Consider the following 20,339-nt stretch of genomic DNA (forward strand, 5'->3'; position numbering starts at 1 on the left):
TGACGTATAGCCAATTATAGTCCTCATTAGTCTCAGAGTGGCTAATCAAACGGCTGACAAGTTTGATGCACTTGTCATGCATTCCAATTTGATTCTCTCTCAAATCTTTTACTTTTGCTGTAATGAATTTGGCGCCACCTGGTGGCTGTTGTTATACCAAAGCCAACACACCTGTTTCACTGGGTTTGAACCAGTTTGTTGACTAGTGATTGTATTATCAGTCTTCTACTAAATACTTATTAAAGCATAAGGATTATATAAAAAACAGTTATGGCACTGGATTTGTACTGACTGAGTCTGTCATTTTACATACAGAGAAACCATAAATGTTTTTTTCTGCCCCAATCACATGAAACATTTATTCTTCCTCAAGATTCAACTTCCGTGCCTTCCGCTGGACACAGACCATGCTGTTCGCCATCAGTGAGATAAACAAGAGTCCGGACCTGCTGCCCAAGACAGACCTGGGCTACGTCATCTATGACTCCTGCTTCACCATCTCCAAGGCGGTGGAGGGCACCCTCACCTACCTGACAGGCCAGGACGAGGCCGTGCCCAACTACCGCTGCGGCTCTGGGGCCCCGCTGGCTGCTCTGGTGGGGGCGGGGGGCTCGGATCTCTCCATCGCCACGGCTCGCATCCTGGGCCTCTACTACTTCCCTCAGGTATAGTTACAGTCATATTCAGTGAAAAAGCTGTACTCCCGGATGAAATTCTTGCAGTTTTAATGTTTTTACTAAACATGAACTTGACCTTGTAAGAAATAATTGGGAGTTGAGCGCACTTTCTAAAAAAAGATGGTTACAGTCATAGACAGCAGCATTGCAGGATGTGACATCACGTTGGGGGAACTCCCCCAGGATTCTAAGGTTCTACATAGACTCCTATGAGCCTGCGGAACCCCCAACGTGATGTCATAATTGTACATTTTCTAAAAATGGTTAACCTGCAACTCCACCTTTAACACAGGAAACTGGTCTATCTGAAACATTGCAGGCCATGCACATGTGCACACACATGCATGCACGCACACACACACACACACACACACACACACACACACACACACACACACACACACGCGCGCGCACACGCACATACACATACACGTACACGCGCACAAACACATTATACTTCTTTATTTATGCCCACAATTCAACAATGCGTTTCCACAGACACACATTTATCAGATGCAAAGATACTCAGGCATGAACTAGATAGGCCTAGCTGGTACTACAGTGATCAATAGTCCATAGTAAAGGTCTCAAGGAAACACAACACCTACACACACACACACACACACACACACACACACACACACACACACACACACACACACACACACACACACACACACACACACACACACACACACACACACACACACACACACCGCAAGTGTGATGGGGCATCTCACACACACAGGATAGAGAATAGAATAGAATTGAATTGAATTGAATAGAATAGAATAGAATAGAGTAGAGTAGAGTAGAGTAGAATAGAATTATATAACAAAATATAACACAATGGGATATTATATCATATATTGTTGTTGTTTTCAGGTGAGTTACTCGTCCTCCTGCTCGGTGCTGGAGAGCCAATTCCAGTTCCCCACCTTCCTGCGCACCATCCCCAGTGACGTGCACCAGTCGGCAGCTATGGCGCGCCTGGTGCTGCACTTCGGCTGGACCTGGGTCGGCACCATCGCCTCCGACGACGACTACGGCAAGTACGGCATCAAGGAGTTCAAGGAGCAGGTATTTTTATTACATTTGCGTTACATATAACATATTACATATTACACGTTTGGCAGATGCTTTTTAACCAAAGCAACTTACAATCGAGGACATAATTATAGTCAACATCACTAGCAGATTCGAAGTGCAAAGGACAAGTGCATATGCAAAGTAGGATTATTTATTTATTTTCTTAAGTTAAGCAAAGTTAGGACAAATAGAGCTATTTTGCTAATTAAGCGGGCTTGCAGAGCAAGGCCCGATTCTAGTAATCTTTAAGTACGTTTATTATTATGCTTGTTTGCTTTGTTGCTTTCTTGTGCAGGGCAGTAAAAATAGAAAATGGATCTCCTCCTGAACCTCCTCCTGAATTTGTGACTGAACCGTTTAACCTGTAAACTTCATTCAAAGACTGTTAGAAAGATCACATGTATGACTCCAATCTGTGACCAGGACATGTGCCAATTCTTTTTAGTTTTTTAACAACAGCTATCTAAAGACCTAGAAGCAGTTTTGATTCGGCCCTCTGCCTTAGAGCACCATACTAACTGCCATGCAGTCAATCAGAACAGGTGCAGCCAATATAGGGTTCCATCTCAACTGTCACTTTCTCTCAACATTCTATTCTTAACGAGCACCTGCAACTACAGTTCTAGAAGTCTATTGTTCAGCTCTTCAATGCAATCTGATATTGTCTTGCTGGAATGTTTGTGACAGCCAGCTGCTTGGCTCAATGGTGCTGGATTAGAGATATGGAGGTTGTGAGTTCGAATCCCACTCGGACCCATGTTGATTTTCAAAATTATATCATATGCAGTGTTCCTTAGCCAACTGAAAATACCATGTATGTCATTTAGTATCAATGGCAAAGGTGCTGGATTACAGATATGGAGGTTGGGAGTTCAAATCCCACTCGGACCCATGTTTATTTTCAAAATTATATCATATGCAGTGTTCCTTAGCCAACTTCAAATACCATGTATGTAGGGATGGGCGATATGGCAAAAATGTTGTATCACGATTTTTTAACATGAAATCACGATTTCGATATTTTATCACGATCTTCCATCCAAAAAAATAAAAACAACAAAAAATAACTTTCATATACTTGCAATTTGTAATTTGCAGTCAATAAAATGTTAACACACTGATGATACTCTCATAAAGTGTACAATTGGAATACAATAATATGGAATAATAAAGTGAAGACAACAACACAAGTGAGAAAACGTCACTCTGATACTGATAATAAACATCCTCACTGCAAGACGATCTATACGATTTCTCCACTTTGGCAGATTCGAGACGATATTTTACTCAATATCGCGATTCACGATATAATATCGTCATATCGCCCACCCCTACATGTATGTCATTTAGTATCAATGGCAAAGGTGCTGGATTAGAGATATGGAGGATGTGAGTTCGAATTCTACTCGGACCCATGTTGATTTTCAAATTTATATCATATGCAATGTTCCTTAGCCAATTTAAAATACCATGTATGTCATTTAGTATATCCCCAAAACGCGGAGTTACAACACTTTCAAGATGGCTGAATCCAAGAAGGCTGAATTGTTTGGCCCATAACTTCTGACTGGGTGGATGGATTTTTTCCAACACTTCTTTTAGCTTTGTTTTCTCAATAGTAGTTTGTTTTTAATTTAGGGATAGAGATACAGGTATCAAAAATAAAACTGCTCATCTCTGCCCCAAAAGGCAAGCCCGCTTCCAGCATTTTCTGTGAGAACGCAATCTAGTTCTGACATATTTTTCTATGCTACAGTGGCCACGTCTACATGACATTTTTAATTCCGAATCAATAATTCTGAATTAAATAGTTCCGTCGAGTTTACATTGAACTTTCATTTGATTTCAAATTCTGAGGTGTTTACATGACGTTTTCAATGCGGAATTAAGATTTATTCAGAATTAAACTGAGTTACTGTAATTCTGAATTAAATGTCTCATGTAAACAAGGCCAATGTTTATCGATATGCATGGTTCCTATCAAATAAACAAATGTTCATGTCCATTCCGCTATTGCTTCTGAGGTGGAGGAGGCGGGCGTGTGCATCTCCTTCTCCGAGACTCTCCCCAAGTCGGGCTCTCCAGAGGCCATCCAGCGCATCGTGCAGACGGTGGTGGAGTCCACGGCCAAGATCGTGCTGGTCTTCTCCTCCGACGTGGACCTGGGCCCGCTGCTGGAGGAGCTACTCAGGCAGAACGTCACCAACGTCACCTGGATCGCCAGCGAGGCCTGGGTCACCTCGGCCGCCATCGCACGCTACCCGGGCGTGCAGCAGGTGCTGGCTCAGACTTTATTTAAAAAGGTTTTTTTTTGTTCTTTTTAGACTTTATTTTATGTTTGGACAGTATGAGAGAGACAGGAAACGAGTGGGTAGAGAGAGACAGGGAAGGGACGACAAACGCCGGAATGGAACCCGGGTCAGCCGTGTAGCAGACGAGTGCCCTACCGTTTGCGCCACGGTAGGGCCAGTTCAGACTTTTCATGGGTCAAAGGACACGGCCGCTTTTATACGTTTTTTTGTTTCCAAAATGGCAATGACCAAGTTGTAATGTATTACTTTAGACTCTGTGTAATGTTATAGTAGTGTAATATGGTATTTAAGTCTTTTTATTTAAAGGGTTTTGCTTTGTAAAAGTCTTAAGTTATAAATCCTCTGAACCTCAAAGCAGATGTGGAGTCTTGTGTGGGACCTTACATATCATATTTCATATGAAACTGCAGAATATATACTGTATAAAGCATACCTAATCATGGTAGTGACTGGTCTGTTATATCAGCTAAACCTCCACCCACCTTGACTAACAAAGGTTATGGTAAAACTCCTCTGACTGACTTTATCTTTGAAAAGGTGCTGGGAGGCACACTGGGCTTCGGCCTGCACCGCGCCGACATCCCGGGCCTGCAGCGCCATCTGCTGGAGATGGACCCATATGACCACCCGCTAGCTGAGGAGTTCTGGGAGCGGGCCTTCAACTGCACGCTGGACTACGGGCGTGCTCTGAGGAACGCTAAAGCCAGGGCAGCGTTGGCCGCGCAGGAGTCCGGTAATACGACTGCGGCCCGGGCGGTGGCCAGAGCCGTGCCGGAGGGCCTGTGCTCGGGCCAGGAGTCCCTACAGCGGCTCAACAACACCTACACAGATGTGTCGCAGCTCAGGCTCACCTACAGTGTCTACAAGTCAGTGTACGCTGTGGCCCATGCCCTGCATAATCTGGAGGACTGCGAGCCTGGTCGAGGGCCCTTCGAGAATGGCACCTGCGCTGACATAAACAACTTTGAACCTTGGCAGGTAGGTGACAATCAGGGCTGATGTAAAGATGGCCAAACATGATTGGTTAAGAAGTGAGGAGTAGAGTATGGCTAGTCCAGGCTTGGGTAAATGGAATAGTATTGGCAACTGTCTGGTTAAATAGTAGAAGCCAAGCCAGTTTTGATGGACCAGACTCTTTGACTTTGTTTCACATAGTGACTGTATTCTCTAGGTACGTAGTTGTATGTTGTTTGATAGACGCCAGTACTTTATGTGAGCTAGGTCTGCCTTTGACAAATTTCTGTTGCTCAGAATGCAGCAAGATTCACTGAAACAAATACAGCATTTCCATCTTGTAATCAGTTGCACAGCATCATCTATGATTGTATTCCATGTGTTTTGAATGAACTTTTTCTTTTTCTCTCCAAAGTTGATGTACTACCTGAAAAACGTCCATTTCGAAGTCCCTCACACGGGTGAGAAGTTCCAGTTTAAAGACGGAGGCGTGGACGGCTTGTACGAGATCATCAACTGGCAGCTGAACGGGGATGGAGAGGTCACCTATGTGCCTATTGGATTCTACAACAGCTCAGCACCGGACGCGGCCAAGATGACCATCAACAACGCCTCCATCATCTGGTACAATGGCAACCTGGAGGCAAGTGGAGAAATAATACAATACAATACAATACACAATATGCATTTATATAGTGCAATATCACAACTAAGACGTTGGCTCAAAGCGTTTTCAAAATACACATACAAAACGCATTCTCACATTTACACCAGCTCTGGAGGCTGCCGCACTGTGCCAATTGTCCGGGGCTCATGTGAGAAAGTGCACACACACACACACACACACACACACACACACACACACACACACACACACACACACACACACACACACACACACACACACACACACACACACACACAAACACAAACACAATAATATTCACAATAACACAGAACAATAAAATAACACATAACATAACACATAACATAATAACACAATAAATAATACAACACACAGCATGCTCTCATTCTGAAATAGATTAACACGGTGTGAGAGGAATGTAATTTAGGTACATAATGTCGTTAATGGCACTTTTCGCTCTGAATTTCTGAATTAGAACTCAGACCCTACATTACTGCAGATTGTCTTGGCTGCCTGCGTGACTGTGTGCCACTGCCAACACTAATATGGTGGCTAATCTTCACAGCCAACACATTCATTACACTAATTGAATGACCATTCTACATAATATTATCATTCTTCAGAAACAAGATCAATTATGACAGTACAGTAATACTGACTTCATGCTGATAATTGTCATTTTGCACAGATAAAGCATCATGTACGTTTTGTCTCGACCAATCATTAACTATGGTGAAACGCTTACTGCATTGGCTGTGCATGTGCAGATATTAATGTCACAGAACGTGACTCGTTTCATTCAACTCAAAGCCCTCTACGAGAACTGAGCGCTGTGCATTAAACGCATAGAGGTAGAAAATAACACTAGAGGTGACCCCGCCCCCCTTCTGACGGCAATCTGTGGCGGCCATTATCTGTAGGTAGGTCTGATAAATGGAATGAATGGAGAAGGAGGCTCACCGCTGTCAAAAAGTGGCTTAATAATGTGAAAATGTCCATCAACACACTCTACAAGGACAGTAGTTGAAGTGTGTTGCTAAATATGTACAGAATTAATATAATTCGATTTTTAGATGTATTTTATCGACTCATATGATTTAAGTAGACATTTATCCTGACATTTCAAATCTGGTCTTTGATTAATGGGTTACTTCATATACACACAGTTTTAGTCCATTTTTTAACAGAGGTGGGCGTGTTCTCCATTGACTTGAATTGACTGAAGGTGCCTACACTACCTACAGACAATGGGAGGCGCCATGTGCCACTTCCCAGTGCTGTCGTGAATTGCCATGTCCTCTCTAGTGTTATTTTCTACCTCTATGATTAAACGGCTCTGCATTCATTGGTGTTGTGGCGACCTCTGCTGGTGTGTTGTAGGTACCGCGCTCCGTGTGCAGTGAGATCTGCCAGCCGGGCACCAGGAAAGGCATCAGACAGGGGGAGCCGGTGTGCTGCTTCGACTGCATCCCCTGTGCCGACGGAGAGATCAGTAACACCTCAGGTACAGTAACTCCTGCACAGACCAATGTCTCATAGGCAAGTGACTCAAAAAAGGGATTATGACATTATGACATGATTATGACATATCCAATACAAATGTATTTGCATGCACTGCAAGATGAGGTTAAGTACACCTCAGGTAACTCCTGCACAGACCCAGAGGCACATCTTGTGACCAGGCTGGGCAGGCAACCGCTTGGGGCCCCCAAGCCCAGGCCCAGATGGTGAATAACAGCTCAAATTTTACTACAGTATTGGCGTTTTTGTTTCCAATGTTCATTTCTTTGAATTTCGCCTGAGAGCCCCAGCTGATCCTAGTCGCCTCTGCACAGACCAATGTCTCATAGGGAGGGGACTCAAAAAAGGGAGCATGACACTTCTACATATCCAATACGAATTTATTTGCATGTACTACAAGATAACATTAATTAAGTACTGTATATTTGAGTATATTGAGTCAAGTTGGTATTTGTTTGTTATGCACATTGAGCATGCGTGCGCGCGTGTGAGAGAGAGAGAGAGAGAGAGAGAGAGAGAGAGAGAGAGAGAGAGAGTGTGAGAGAGAGAGTGTGAGAGAGAGAGAGTGTGAGAGAGAGAGAGAGCATGTATATACTTGCCATACTTAAGCCTATGGCTGCAATCATGTTAATGTCCTGGTCCCGGTCATGTATGTTCCGTTCCACCATGAGAACTGTGTGCTGCGCTGTGTGAAGTCATACACCCGATACAGGGCAGCAGCTGTGGCCAAGCACCAAGTGGACTCACAAACATAGTCAACACAAACATACATACTGTACCCCCCTACACACCCTATCATGTGTCAAACCCAGCTCCTTCAACAGGCACCCTTAGCTCAACCTCTGAGCCTGACTTGTCAACCCCCACATAATTATTTTGTAACGTCTTTACTCTCTCAGGTGCCCCGTTGCCCCTCTTTTTTCAGTGGATGTTTGTATGTATCTAGATGGGCGTTAGACGCTTGATCTGTCTCATATGTTAGCAGGTGTATGCAATGGGTTTAATTGTGCAACGCATAGCCTATTACGTGTAAATTGCTAGGCCACCTTGATTTCAGTAGAACCCTACTCTACTCAACCCTACTCTACTCTACTCTACTCTGCTCTACTCTACTCTTCTGTACTCAACCCTACTCTACTCTACTCTACTCAACTCTACTCTACTCAACCCTACTCTACTCTACTCTTCTGTACTCAACCCTACTCTACTCTACTCTACTCAACTCTACTCTACTCAACCCTACTCTACTCTACTCAACTCTACTCTACTCAACCCTACTCTTCTCTACTCTACTCTACTCTACTCTACTCAACTCTACTCTACTCAACCCTACTCTACTCAACCCTACTCTACTCAACCCTACTCTACTCTACTCAACCTTACTCTACTCTACTCTACCCTACCCTACTCTACTCTACTCTACTCTACTCTACTCTACTCTACTCTACTCTACTCTACTCTACTCTACTGTACTCTGCTCTACTCTACTCTACTCTACTCTGTACCTACTCTACTCTACTCTACTCTACTGTACTCTACTCTACTGTACTCTACTCTACTCTACTCTACTCTACTCAACTCTACTCTACTCAACCCTACTCTACTCAACCCTACTCTACTCTACTCAACCTTACTCTACTCTACTCTACCCTACCCTACTCTACTCTACTCTACTCTACTCTACTCTACTCTACTCTACTCTACTCTACTGTACTCTGCTCTACTCTACTCTACTCTACTCTGTACCTACTCTACTCTACTCTACTCTACTGTACTCTACTCTACTGTACTCTACTCTACTCTACTCTACTCTGTACCTACTCTACTCTACTCTACTATACTCTACTCTACTCAACTCTACTCTACTCTACTCTACTCTACTCTACTCTGCTCTACTCTACTCAACCCTACTCTACTCTACTCTACACCACTCTTCTCTACCCTACTCTATTCTACTCTACTCTTCTCTACCCTACTCTTCTCTACCCTACTCTACTCTACTCTACTCTACTCTACTCTATTCTACTCTACTCTACTCTACTCTACTCTACTCTACTCTACTCTGTACCACTCCTTCCAGATGCCAGAGCGTGTATCCAGTGCAGTGAGGACGACTGGTCCAATGCCAATCGCGACACCTGTGTGCCGAAGACCATCGAGTTCCTGGACTTCGGGGAGCCTCTGGGTATCACGCTGATCGTGATCTCCGCGTTTGGGGCGCTGGTGACCATCGTGATCGGCGTGGTGTTCCTGGCGCACCTGAGCACGCCCATGGTGCAGGTCAACGACCCCCTGCTCAGCTTCTTCCTTCTCTTCGGCCTGGTGGTCACCTTCCTCTGCTCCATCGTCTTCCTCGGGGAGCCACAGCACTGGTAAGTGAGTGAATGAATGAATTGAGATATTTATTTGACATTCTCATTTGTTATATACATGTAAAAGTAAATATATGACTCGGTTATCTTGTCTTCCTCCGAGAGCTCCAACACTGGTGAATGAATGAATGAATGAATGAATTAATTCATGAATTATTAATTAATGAACGAACGAATGAATGAATGAATGAATGAATGGATGAATGAATTAATGAATTATTAGTTAATGAACAAACAAATGAATGAATGAATGAATGGATGAATGAATGAATGAATGAATGAATGAATGAATGAATGAATGAATGAATGAATGAACGAACGAATGAACGAACGAACAAACGAATGAAAGAATTAATGATTTGATTTGACATTCTTAATTCTTACATTAAAGTAAGTACATAATTTACTTCCAAATAAACTGCCCCACATACAGTACTTAAGCCATTAAGACACTGTGTTATAATAAATTTGACAATGACCCAGTTGAAAGGCATTATGAAAGGCCCTGTGTTATGTCATAGTACTGTTACCTGTTCAATGACCACTACAGTGTTACACTGGTGGGAAATTGTGCATTTTGGGTCTACACTGAAAGAAAATAAACAGAGATGCAGGATTATACAATAAAGCTTGAAAGCTTATTTCCAATAGTGATACTATGCCATAATTAATATTGTAAAACAAAATTGCATAGAAGGCATACACGTCACAGTAATGGTGTATTTATGTACTACAATCGTGCAAGTCCTACACTGACTGATCACTAAGCCATCTTTTCAAAGCACGTTTAAGACCATCTAAGCAAGTGATTGTCTTAATATTACCTGGTAATTTATTCCACAGACTCATAACCGACAGAGGTGTCAAAAGTAAAAGTAAAAGTAAAAAAAAAGAAACACAGTTTCCTTCCAACACAAGTAACTTATCTGAGTAACCAGTATACCTGTGTACTTGTCTTGTGATCAGCTAACTCTGCACTGGTTGGATCAAGTTTGTGGTGGGTCCTTGTTAGGTTTTCAGTGTTTTTCTGTAGCAACACAGTCTATCTAACTCATTATGTGCAATGGTGTAAATGGTGTAACAGCTATGTAATGCCATGTGCTAGTGTTGTAATTACACCACAAAAGTACTTTTGCTTTTACTTTTGACACCTCTGATAACCGATACCTTACTCCACTAACTTACTCTAACATAACTTACTCCACAGGTCTTGCATGACCAGCCAGGTGGCCCTGGCTCTGGGCTTCGCCCTCTGCCTCTCCTCCATCATGGGCAAGTCTGCCGTCCTCATGCTCCGAGCGCGTGCCGCCAAGCAGGTCAGGTCTGCAGTCAAGGCGGCCGCCAAGGCAGCCAAAGCCGCCGCCGCTGCAGCTGCCGCCGCCGCCGAATCTTCAGAGCAAGGCCCAGACGTGGTGCAGACGGCACCCGCAGCAGCAGCTCCGCCGGCCCCCAAGCCGTACGTGGACACTCTCCTTCCCTCCCACCAGAGGGCGATAGCGGTGGTGTGTACACTTATCCAGGCGGTGGCCTGCACGGTGTGGCTGTGTCTGCTGCCGCCACACCCGGTGAAGAACATGGCCTCGCAGAACATCAAGATCATCCTGGAGTGCGACCCGGGCAACGTGGTCTTCATCAGCTGCGTCTTCGCCTACGACATCCTGCTGGCGCTGCTGGCCTTCGCCTTCGCCTTCACCGCCCGCAAGCTGGAGGACCACTTCAGCGAGGCCAAGTCCGTCACCTTCGGCATGCTGGTCTTCGCCATCGTCTGGATCTCCTTCGTGCCGGCCTACCTGAGCACGCGCGGCAAGTTCATGGTGGCCGTGCAGATCTTCGCCATCCTGGCCTCCAGCTTTGGCCTGCTGGCCTGCATCTTCCTGCCCAAGTGCTATATGCTGCTGGTCAAGCCCGAGAGGAACACCATGGAGCTGATGAGGCCGGGCGGCGGCGGGGGGGCCGCTGGCAAGGGGGGCGGCAAGGACACCAGCACCTCCGCCTCGCTCACCACCAGCAGCACTGACGTCAACGCCACCACCATCTCCACTGTCTCTGCTGACTGATGATGGTGCTGCCTGCAAGGGCGTCTCCCACAACACTGGTACCTCTGCCTTAAACATTATGTCTAGCACTGAATTCAACGCCACCACCATCTCCACTGTCTGTGATAACTGATGACTGATTATGATGCCCGCAAAGACGCCTCCCACACCAGCACCTCCGGCTCGCTCACCACCACCAGTAGCACTGATGTCAACGCCACCACCATCTCCACTGTCTGTGATGAGCGATGATCTGATGATGATTCCCGCAAAGACATCAACTCCATCACCATCTCCATTGCGCTGTGATGACTGAGGATGATGCCTGCAAAGATTTCTCCCACAACACTGGTACACACCACAACCAACACTGATGCCAATGCCACCACCATCTCCATTGTCGTATGATGACTGATGATAATACCCGAATGACACCTTCCCCACCACAACCAGCAGCACTGACGTCAATGCCATCACCACCATCTCCACAGTCCGTAATGACTGAGGATGCCCATCTGACTTAGATCAGCCAATAAGGGTAAGAACGCCTCCAACACTGACACCTCTGCATCGCTCAATACTACGAAGACCAACACTGACCTCAACGCCACCACCACGGGAATGAATGATGATTGATGCCCACATTGCTGCTAACTATGCCAGCCTCTCTAATCCAGGGGTGGGAAACCTTTCTCATTTGAGGGGCCACTTCAAATTTGTTAAATCATTCATACTATAGATAAACCAGGATTTCCCCCTGCACTTTAGGCCTAGATTGAAGGTGGCCACTTTTACAACAGACCCAATCTTCACTAGATCCCCTAAAAAATTCTAACATTTAATTCCAAAACATGCCATATTTCATGTGAAATTGCATAGCACTGAAATGATGTTGGATAAGACGGCCCTCGAGACAGGTTCCCCACCCCTGTTCTAAGCCAAGCCCAATAGATTAGCCATGTTTAAAGACTGCTGTGCATTTTATTCCTTCAACACCGGCACCCATCGCATACCACCACCAAAGCCAGCACTGCTGATGTCAATATCACCACCATCTCCATCATGTCTGCTCATGGGTGCCGCGAGGGGGTGGAAGGTGTTACAGATTCTAAGGGCCCGACAGCACTGACTGGGCCCCTGGAAGAATGCTGATAACATAATTTGTCATTTTAGGGGCCCAAAATGTTAACCTTTCATGGGGCCAAATTTTTTTAGCGGCGCCCCTGTGTCTGCTTACCATCCCCGCCTCTCTAACCCAAGCCCATCATATCAGCCATGTTGCAGACACGCTGCACTTTATTCACATCATTTGGTGGTTCATTCAACACCCTCTATCAGACATCTGTTGAACTGGCATGAATCCAAAGCCTGCTCATTGGCTCTGCACTCTTACAGACTATTCCATTAGCAGGCAAAAGTAGAGATTTTCTGAAGTAGACACCATATATTAGGAAGCCAACAATTTTAAGGGATCACCTGACCCCAATCTGATCACACACATTATGAGATATGTAGATTGGATAATGTAAAGCACATTGCACGATTTTTAATGAACTTTCTGATGCTGAAATCCCCATGTCTGTGAAGCACATGACCAGGAGTGTAAGATTAGATACTTAGCACATTATTCGCTTACTTGGTATCGAATTAATTTTACGCTTTATAATGCATAAGCGTGAACTCGGCTCCACACCCGCACCACCGGATTGCTGTCAGCTCACCAGAAGTTCACCTTGTAGGCTGTCCTGAAAAGACGTTTGACTGTTATAAATGTCCACTTAAATTCTCTTATTCATACATTATTTATCACACCTATGTTGCATTATTTATCTGCTGATAGTTGATGGCGAATGAATTTTCATGACTAGATTAAATTAACCTACCTGTACTGGTGCGGTTTACACAGTCATGTAACATGACTTCGACAACTGTTTGGTGAGAGAATGGATATCTAGTTATAGTGTTTTTGTGTGCTTTTCTGCAGTTAACCTAATAAATTCTAGTTTATGTTCTTTAGTGTCATCTGTGTTTTTGATGTATCATGTGTATATTAAATAATATTGTATATTAAATAATATTGAGAAATATCTTTAATCACTTCATTCATTCAGTCATACCATGTACGTCGCCCAGAGCTAGGCCTGACGCTTAGATTCGGAATGTTGGGGTTCAAGTTCCATACTGTAGATGTAACCAATATCCTATATCTAAATAACTGTAAGATACTGTAGCAAAGGTGGATAGAGTTGCTCAGCTGGGACTCAAACCCGGACCTTCTGGGGTAGTACACTGGGGCTCTGACCACTACACCAAAGAGCCAGGCTCGTTGCCATGACAGTCAGAACACACCCACAACCCCAGTGATGGTCACTCCATCACAATACTTAAGAGAGTACTGGATAAAAGTGTTCAATCTTCAGTCTTCATTTGTTATGAATAATGTTAGGCAATTCATGTTGATATGTGACACACTTACTAGTAGGAGCCATACCTTGACCCTTTGGTGGCAGCCCGTCCATGACTCTACCTTTTCCCAGTCTCCTGTAACCACACAAGCACACTACTGAGCAAGTACTGTTGAGCTGACAGCGCACTGAGGGATGAAAAACTATATTCAACAATTCAAATACATTAGTCTGAGTTACTGCCTGCCCAGGCAGCGCAGCACTTAAAGTGAATAATATTGTCTCAAGTCCCACAAGTCTCACTTTAATAAATTAACAATTTCACTGGCTCCTGAGGAGGGCAGACAGAGCTCCAATCTTATGCCATAAATCTGCGTAAAGTAAACCTTTCTCAGTCTTGCACCACAGTTGGCACATTAAATTCATTTCAGCAGTCAATTATTCAGAGCTTTAGTGACAATAGTAAATGTGTTCCTCTGGCCTTTGCACCCCCCCCCCCAAATACTGACAATACGTTCTACATCAGCCTCACAGCCTCTTTGTCTGGCAGATATAAACGAAAAAAATATTGAGGAACACTTACGAACTGTCTTTGTTAAAAAATGTGAAATAGGCTAATTTAAGGAGACCAGAGGCCATAAAGCCAGATTGGAAGCAAAGCTACACATTTAGGCTACTTTATTGTTAAGAATTTAAATGAAGTATAAGACAAAGGTCAGATTTCAATTAATCTTGAATAGTTTTTTTGTGAAACAACAATAAGAAACACAAATATTAGGAAAAATCATAAACTAGATTTCGCATTGTTAATTCAACACTCAAGCGTCAAATTTAACACTCATATAGTTGTTTTTACTCTTTAAGTGTTTAATGAACACAGTGGGGCGGGCTGTGCAATATATCACATTTATATGGTGATATATTGCTGTCAAAAAATATCGAATTTCAAAGTGTCGATTTGAAATAATATTGCTGTAATTTTATACTACCAAAAGGTAGGTTACACTAAGTGCAATACCCCCCCCGCCACACACACACACACACACACACACACTTGAGCCATTGCGAGTACAGAGAAGACTTGCTACCCAACACTCATGCAGAACACCATTGTGTGTTTCTCTGTGGCCCTCCACTCACACTGCTGAAGAGAGGGAAGATTGTGAATTGTTTAGCACAATGATTTGTCTTATGAAATATTGTATGAAAATATTGTGATATCAACATTGAGTGAAATAATCATGATATTGCTATTTTCTCATAATCGAGCAGCCCTAGAACACAGCGAAGTTTAGTGTGTGTCTGAAACTTCTTTTAAACTTTCTTTCAAATTGTAAGCTTCCAGTCTATGACAACAGCAGGAGAGGTCAAAGCAGAATGGAGGAGATGTCTGAGCTCTTCACCCTGTAAGAAACACACACAAATATAGAAAAAATATCAACCATACTTGAAGCTTCTTTTTTGTACAGTGATACAGTGTTAAAGCAGTTTCAAGTTTTCTAATTCAAAAGAAAGAAGTTTTACCGTGGCAGTAAACTTCATTCTTTTGAATTATTGAACACTCACATTTACCAGCACCAGAAGCTGTGCATGGATCCTTGAACATTTGCAGTTGTAAGTCAAGGCAGGAGAAGTCAAGGTAGCATGGGGAAGTATATGTCTTTGCCTGAGCCCTGTAAGACACAAACAATAAAAAAGTAAAAACTGTTCTTGAAACGTCATTCTTGTAGAGCAATACTGTGTGATAGTTGTACATTTCTTGTCTACAACAGTAGCAGGAGAAGCCTCAGCACTGAGCCCTGTGAGAGACACACAAATACGTGTAAAATTATAAACCAACTTGAAACGGCTTGTACACTAATACTGTGTTTAAAGTAGTTGTAGGCTTTTCTTGTGTACTGCAGCAGGAGAAGTCAAGGCTGCATGGGGGAGGGTTCGTCTGCGCCTGAGCCCTAAGTCATGTGAGAGACCCACAAATACTTGTTAAATTATATACCCAGGCCTACTTGAAATTTCCTGTATACCCACAAATTCTTGTAAAATTATAAACCCAGGCCTACTTGAAATTTCTTGTATACCCGCAAATACTTGTAAAATTATAAACCCAGGCCTACTTGAAATGTCTTGCATACCCACAAATACTTGTACAATTATAAACCCAGTCCTACTTGAAATTTCTTGTATATTACTATCTTAAAGCAGTTTAGACTTTCTTGTGTAGGCTACTGTGGAGGCAGCACGAAGTCAAGGCAGCATGGGGGAGGGTTCGTCTGCGTCTGAGCCCTAAGTCATGTGAGACACCCACAAATACTTGTAAAATTATAAACCCAGGCCTGCTTGAAACGTCTTTTATACTATGTTACAGTAGTTGTAGGCTTTCTTATGTACTGCAGCGGGAGAAGTCAAGGCTGCATGGGGGAGCGTCCGACTGTGCCTGAGCCCTGAGTCATGCCCTAAGACTCACAAATACTTCTAAAATTATAAATGGTATTAAATATTGTTACACTGGTTATTACAACCTAATTTGGTAGATCCACTTTAATAGTGAACCATTAAAATAAAGTGTTACCAACCATAGGCCTACTAGAAATGTCTTGTATACTATGTTCTTGTATACTAAAGCGGTTTCTTGTGTACTGCAGCAGGAGAAGTCAAGTCTGCATGTCAGGGGGAGCGTCCGTCTGCGCCTGAGCCCCTGAACCCCCGAGTCCTGGCACCTCCTCAGATGCCTTCCGGCGTGATGATATTGTTCTATAATTGGACGTGTAACAACACTCTTCGGCAAGCGAGGGATGGCCCCGGCGTGCCTGAGGAGGACCTTTTTTTGTACGTGTGAGCGTGTACTGTCCACGAGCGTGTGTGTGTGCGTGTGTGTGCGTGTGTGTGTGTGTGTGTGTGTGTCCGTGCGTGTGTGTGTGTGTGTGTGTGTGTGTGTGTGTGTGTGTGTGTGTGTGTGTGTGTGTGTGTGTGTGGTGGCTTGCAGTGTAAACAAATTCAAGATCACCCTGCCCTGGAGGTTGGAGTGAGTTGTGGAGTGGAGGAAGAACCCAGACAGACAGAGAGAACCCACGAGTAAAAGAACAAGAGGAGGAGGAGGAGGAGGAGTACATTTGACGGTAAGGACAGAGAGCTGAGAATTTTCCAAGAATGGTGGAGGTGTGTGGATGTCTTTAGGCCCCCGGAGGTCCCCTGACCCAACAGTAAGAGCTCCAACTTTTAGTTTTAACGCCAAACTAGTAGTAGCCAGTAGCTGAGAAACTGTCAAATTTGTATCTATCTGAATCTTGCTTACCATTTTGATCAGGCATAAAGACATTAAGTTTGTTCTACTCAACAGACGACAACAAAGTGCAAAGTTCAGTGCAGTGGCGAAAGTTCAACGTTGTTTCCTTTGTGTGTGAGACCTATGGTGGCATGTAGTAACTGTATCAGTGCTATAAATACAGTGTGCTTCATCTATTGCTGTGTTTGGGATCCGGGAGGGGGGTGGGGGGTGGGGGGCTTGGCTATCTTGGCCGTTAATATAAGCGTGCCCTATCTGTCAGCGAGCTCCACTTTGTGTCATCGCCTTGGCAAATGTCTTAAATGATGATTAATGGGGCTTTGATGGCAACAGAAGTCCTCGACAACACAAGCACAGTTGTGCCAGTTCCCATTATAAAGCCTAGTTTAAGCCAAACTGTTTTTCCCTGTTGCGTATTTGTGTAGTTCTACTTGTTGTGTCCGGCCAAATACTGGGTAACACTTTATGTTAATGTCTTCTTATAAAGCATTAATAGCACTTGTCAATATCACAAATGATGAAGAAAGCATTAAAAAATGTTTGTGAATGACTTGTGAATGTTTGTAAATGTTATGTTAATATTTTATATTTATCAAACATTTACAAATTGTTTGTGAATTACTAATAAAACTCTGTTCAAAGATTTGTGAAATCGTGAACATATCACTTAGATATTTTATAAAGTATGAACAAAATGTAGCTAATAATAAAGCCATTTGTTAATGTTTTGTTCATCATTAGTTAATTGATTATTAAGTCTTTATAAGCAGACGTTAATATAAAGCGTTACCAAATACTGCACTAGTTTAATTCATCAGGGGGTGTACATTATATGTCAGGGAATAATTATTATCATAAACTGTAGGGATAGGACACATGCACACCAGAGGAATAAACTGGATAGCAATCAGCTGAAAACATAGACAGAGGAATCAATGACGGGTGTGAATTGAAAGCACAACATGCTTGTCAAGAAATATAAAGTCAGTGATTAGAATCCTCAAAATAATAAGGACTTATTCGAAAGTGTGTAGTTGACAGAAGGCACCTCTGAACTCCCCAAGCAGAGCATATTTGTCTCAGATTCCACTCTGAAATGTTGGGTGTGGCAAACTGGTCAGGTGGAAGGAAAGGGGGAGTGACACATTAAACGACATGAACAAAGACAGGCTAAAAAGGGGTGCTGTCTGTGCGATCCTTTCAGATCAGCGCCGCTCTCTTGCACTGAAGAGAAGGAGCTCGAGAAGCAAACATGCGAGTGCTGTGTCAGCTTCACTGGAGGATGTTTGAATTATTTGCCTCATCAATAGAGATTTAAAAAAAAAACAGCGAATGCGTGTGTGATGTTTTATAAAAACATGATGAGAGTAGCTTAACTGCATTTATCTGATTGTGTAAAGAATAGGAAAGTTAAAACACACCATTTCAGAAACCACCTGAGTTTGAAAATGGCAAATGTGTTGATGATTGTTTGAGCTGCTCGAAGAAAATCCATGCTATTTACTTAGTTTAAAGTGCCAGCCTTGCCGAAACTATCTTGTGAACTGAACTGTTATTTTGAATTTATGCTTAATGTTCTCATTTTCATTTGTAGGATATGTTAACGTAAGATGCCCCATGTAAGGAAATGCTTTTGATTGCTGATAATACAGTATCTAGTTATTGTACTATTGTGCTGCTACTTTCCTTCGATTCGAAATGAGACATATATTTTATTATTTCAACTGTCACAGACATGATGTGGAAATGTAGGGTGTTTAAATGAGCCACTGAATGTGTGAAATGTGTGGCTTTGTTGATATAATGTGACAGGACAGGAAAACTGAACGTCACACATCTTTTGGTAGGCCAGTTACTTATTCAGAGGGAGGTCATTTTTTCTTAAAGATAAATGTAATCATGCTCCCAGCTCACAAAGGACCAGAAACATAGGAGGAGGACCGGGGTAATTTGACTGATAAACACTCTTACTTCCTCCACAGGCTCTAAGGCCATTTTTACATGCCACAATATTTCAATTCATTATTTCTCCATTATTATTATTATGCATGTGCATTCAAGTGGTGTCTGGCAACTGAATTATGAATTTAATTACACATATCAGTGAGTGGGCCGCCAGCTGCTCCATAAACTGTGTGTGTGTTCATTACAAGCGTGTTTGGTTTATTTCAGGGAGCTGAGTCTGCAGCAGTTATACCCGGTAGGATGCCTAATGGAATGGCCTTGGACATGGCAGGACTCTGTGATGGAAACGCCAGACATGCTGAACAGCAATGCAAAATGCTGTACAGGTGGGACTGCACGGCTCATGCTTCAGCAAGAAAAAAAATAATTCTTTATTTAATCGTTTCTTTCATGTACTTACGCTGTGCTGTACATGACCCTAAACATGTGGTACACAAGTCCAAGTAGCCTACATAATAATACATGTACTGACATTCTGTTACAGGAAGCAAAAGCCCACCAGGGAAACTCCCATTGTCATTGTGAATCAACACTCCACAGTACACAAGTGCATAGTACACAATAGTAAAATGCAAAAACGGTACCTCAACGATGTTCCAGGGAACAGGAAAAACAATAAGATACTGTACATGTATCACTATATTTCTAAACAGCTGTGGTTGCAGGAGCTTTGATGACTGTTTGGTCTGTATTTGGAAGATTGTGCCAGAGAGGGTATACGATAGAGATGAAATGTAAAATCTATTGTTTGTGCTGTCACAGAAAAGGCTCGGCACGCTTGTAATCATTTTTTGGTGGTTTATTGCATGGCGCAAACTAGAATTACCCATTTGGGTGTGTGAACTACGGCATGTCAGTGTGGTTTTGTAATGGGATACCTGCTTTTGCTTTCTTCATCCTGTGACAAGGCTGCCTTGATCTGTAGCGAATATCATTGAGCATCAAAGTGTACAGTGGAGTAATTCTGCTTTTGAAAGATTCAGATTAATTTCATTTTCATTATGTTCCACATAATGTTATAATGTCCATGCTATATGAAATATGTAGAAAAATTTAGAAAACATGAGATTGTATCGTAG

At 43.1% G+C, this 20,339-nt stretch overlaps 2 protein-coding genes across 2 annotated transcripts in view; both read left to right on the top strand.

The window, feature by feature from the left end:
- gmps (guanine monophosphate synthase) overlaps window positions 1-11,628 on the top strand; it is a 37,874-nt gene extending 26,246 nt beyond the window's left edge. Inside the window, exons 18-25 of the mRNA XM_063204566.1 lie at window positions 374-665; window positions 1,563-1,757; window positions 3,791-4,042; window positions 4,616-5,056; window positions 5,448-5,675; window positions 7,059-7,182; window positions 9,280-9,571; window positions 10,779-11,628. Of these exons, the coding sequence (XP_063060636.1) occupies window positions 374-665; window positions 1,563-1,757; window positions 3,791-4,042; window positions 4,616-5,056; window positions 5,448-5,675; window positions 7,059-7,182; window positions 9,280-9,571; window positions 10,779-11,628 (2,674 nt within the window). The remainder of the gene's footprint in view (window positions 1-373; window positions 666-1,562; window positions 1,758-3,790; window positions 4,043-4,615; window positions 5,057-5,447; window positions 5,676-7,058; window positions 7,183-9,279; window positions 9,572-10,778) is intronic.
- A 5,375-nt stretch (window positions 11,629-17,003) lies between these two features.
- Window positions 17,004-20,339, top strand: part of kcnab1a (potassium voltage-gated channel subfamily A regulatory beta subunit 1a) — a 157,162-nt gene continuing 153,826 nt past the window's right edge. The window contains exons 1-2 of the mRNA XM_063205314.1: window positions 17,004-17,128; window positions 19,468-19,586. Of these exons, the coding sequence (XP_063061384.1) occupies window positions 19,501-19,586 (86 nt within the window). The 5' untranslated portion in view covers window positions 17,004-17,128; window positions 19,468-19,500. The remainder of the gene's footprint in view (window positions 17,129-19,467; window positions 19,587-20,339) is intronic.

This window comes from Engraulis encrasicolus, chromosome 8, assembly GCF_034702125.1.
Source record: "Engraulis encrasicolus isolate BLACKSEA-1 chromosome 8, IST_EnEncr_1.0, whole genome shotgun sequence".
Classification (NCBI taxonomy): Eukaryota; Metazoa; Chordata; class Actinopteri; order Clupeiformes; family Engraulidae; genus Engraulis; species Engraulis encrasicolus.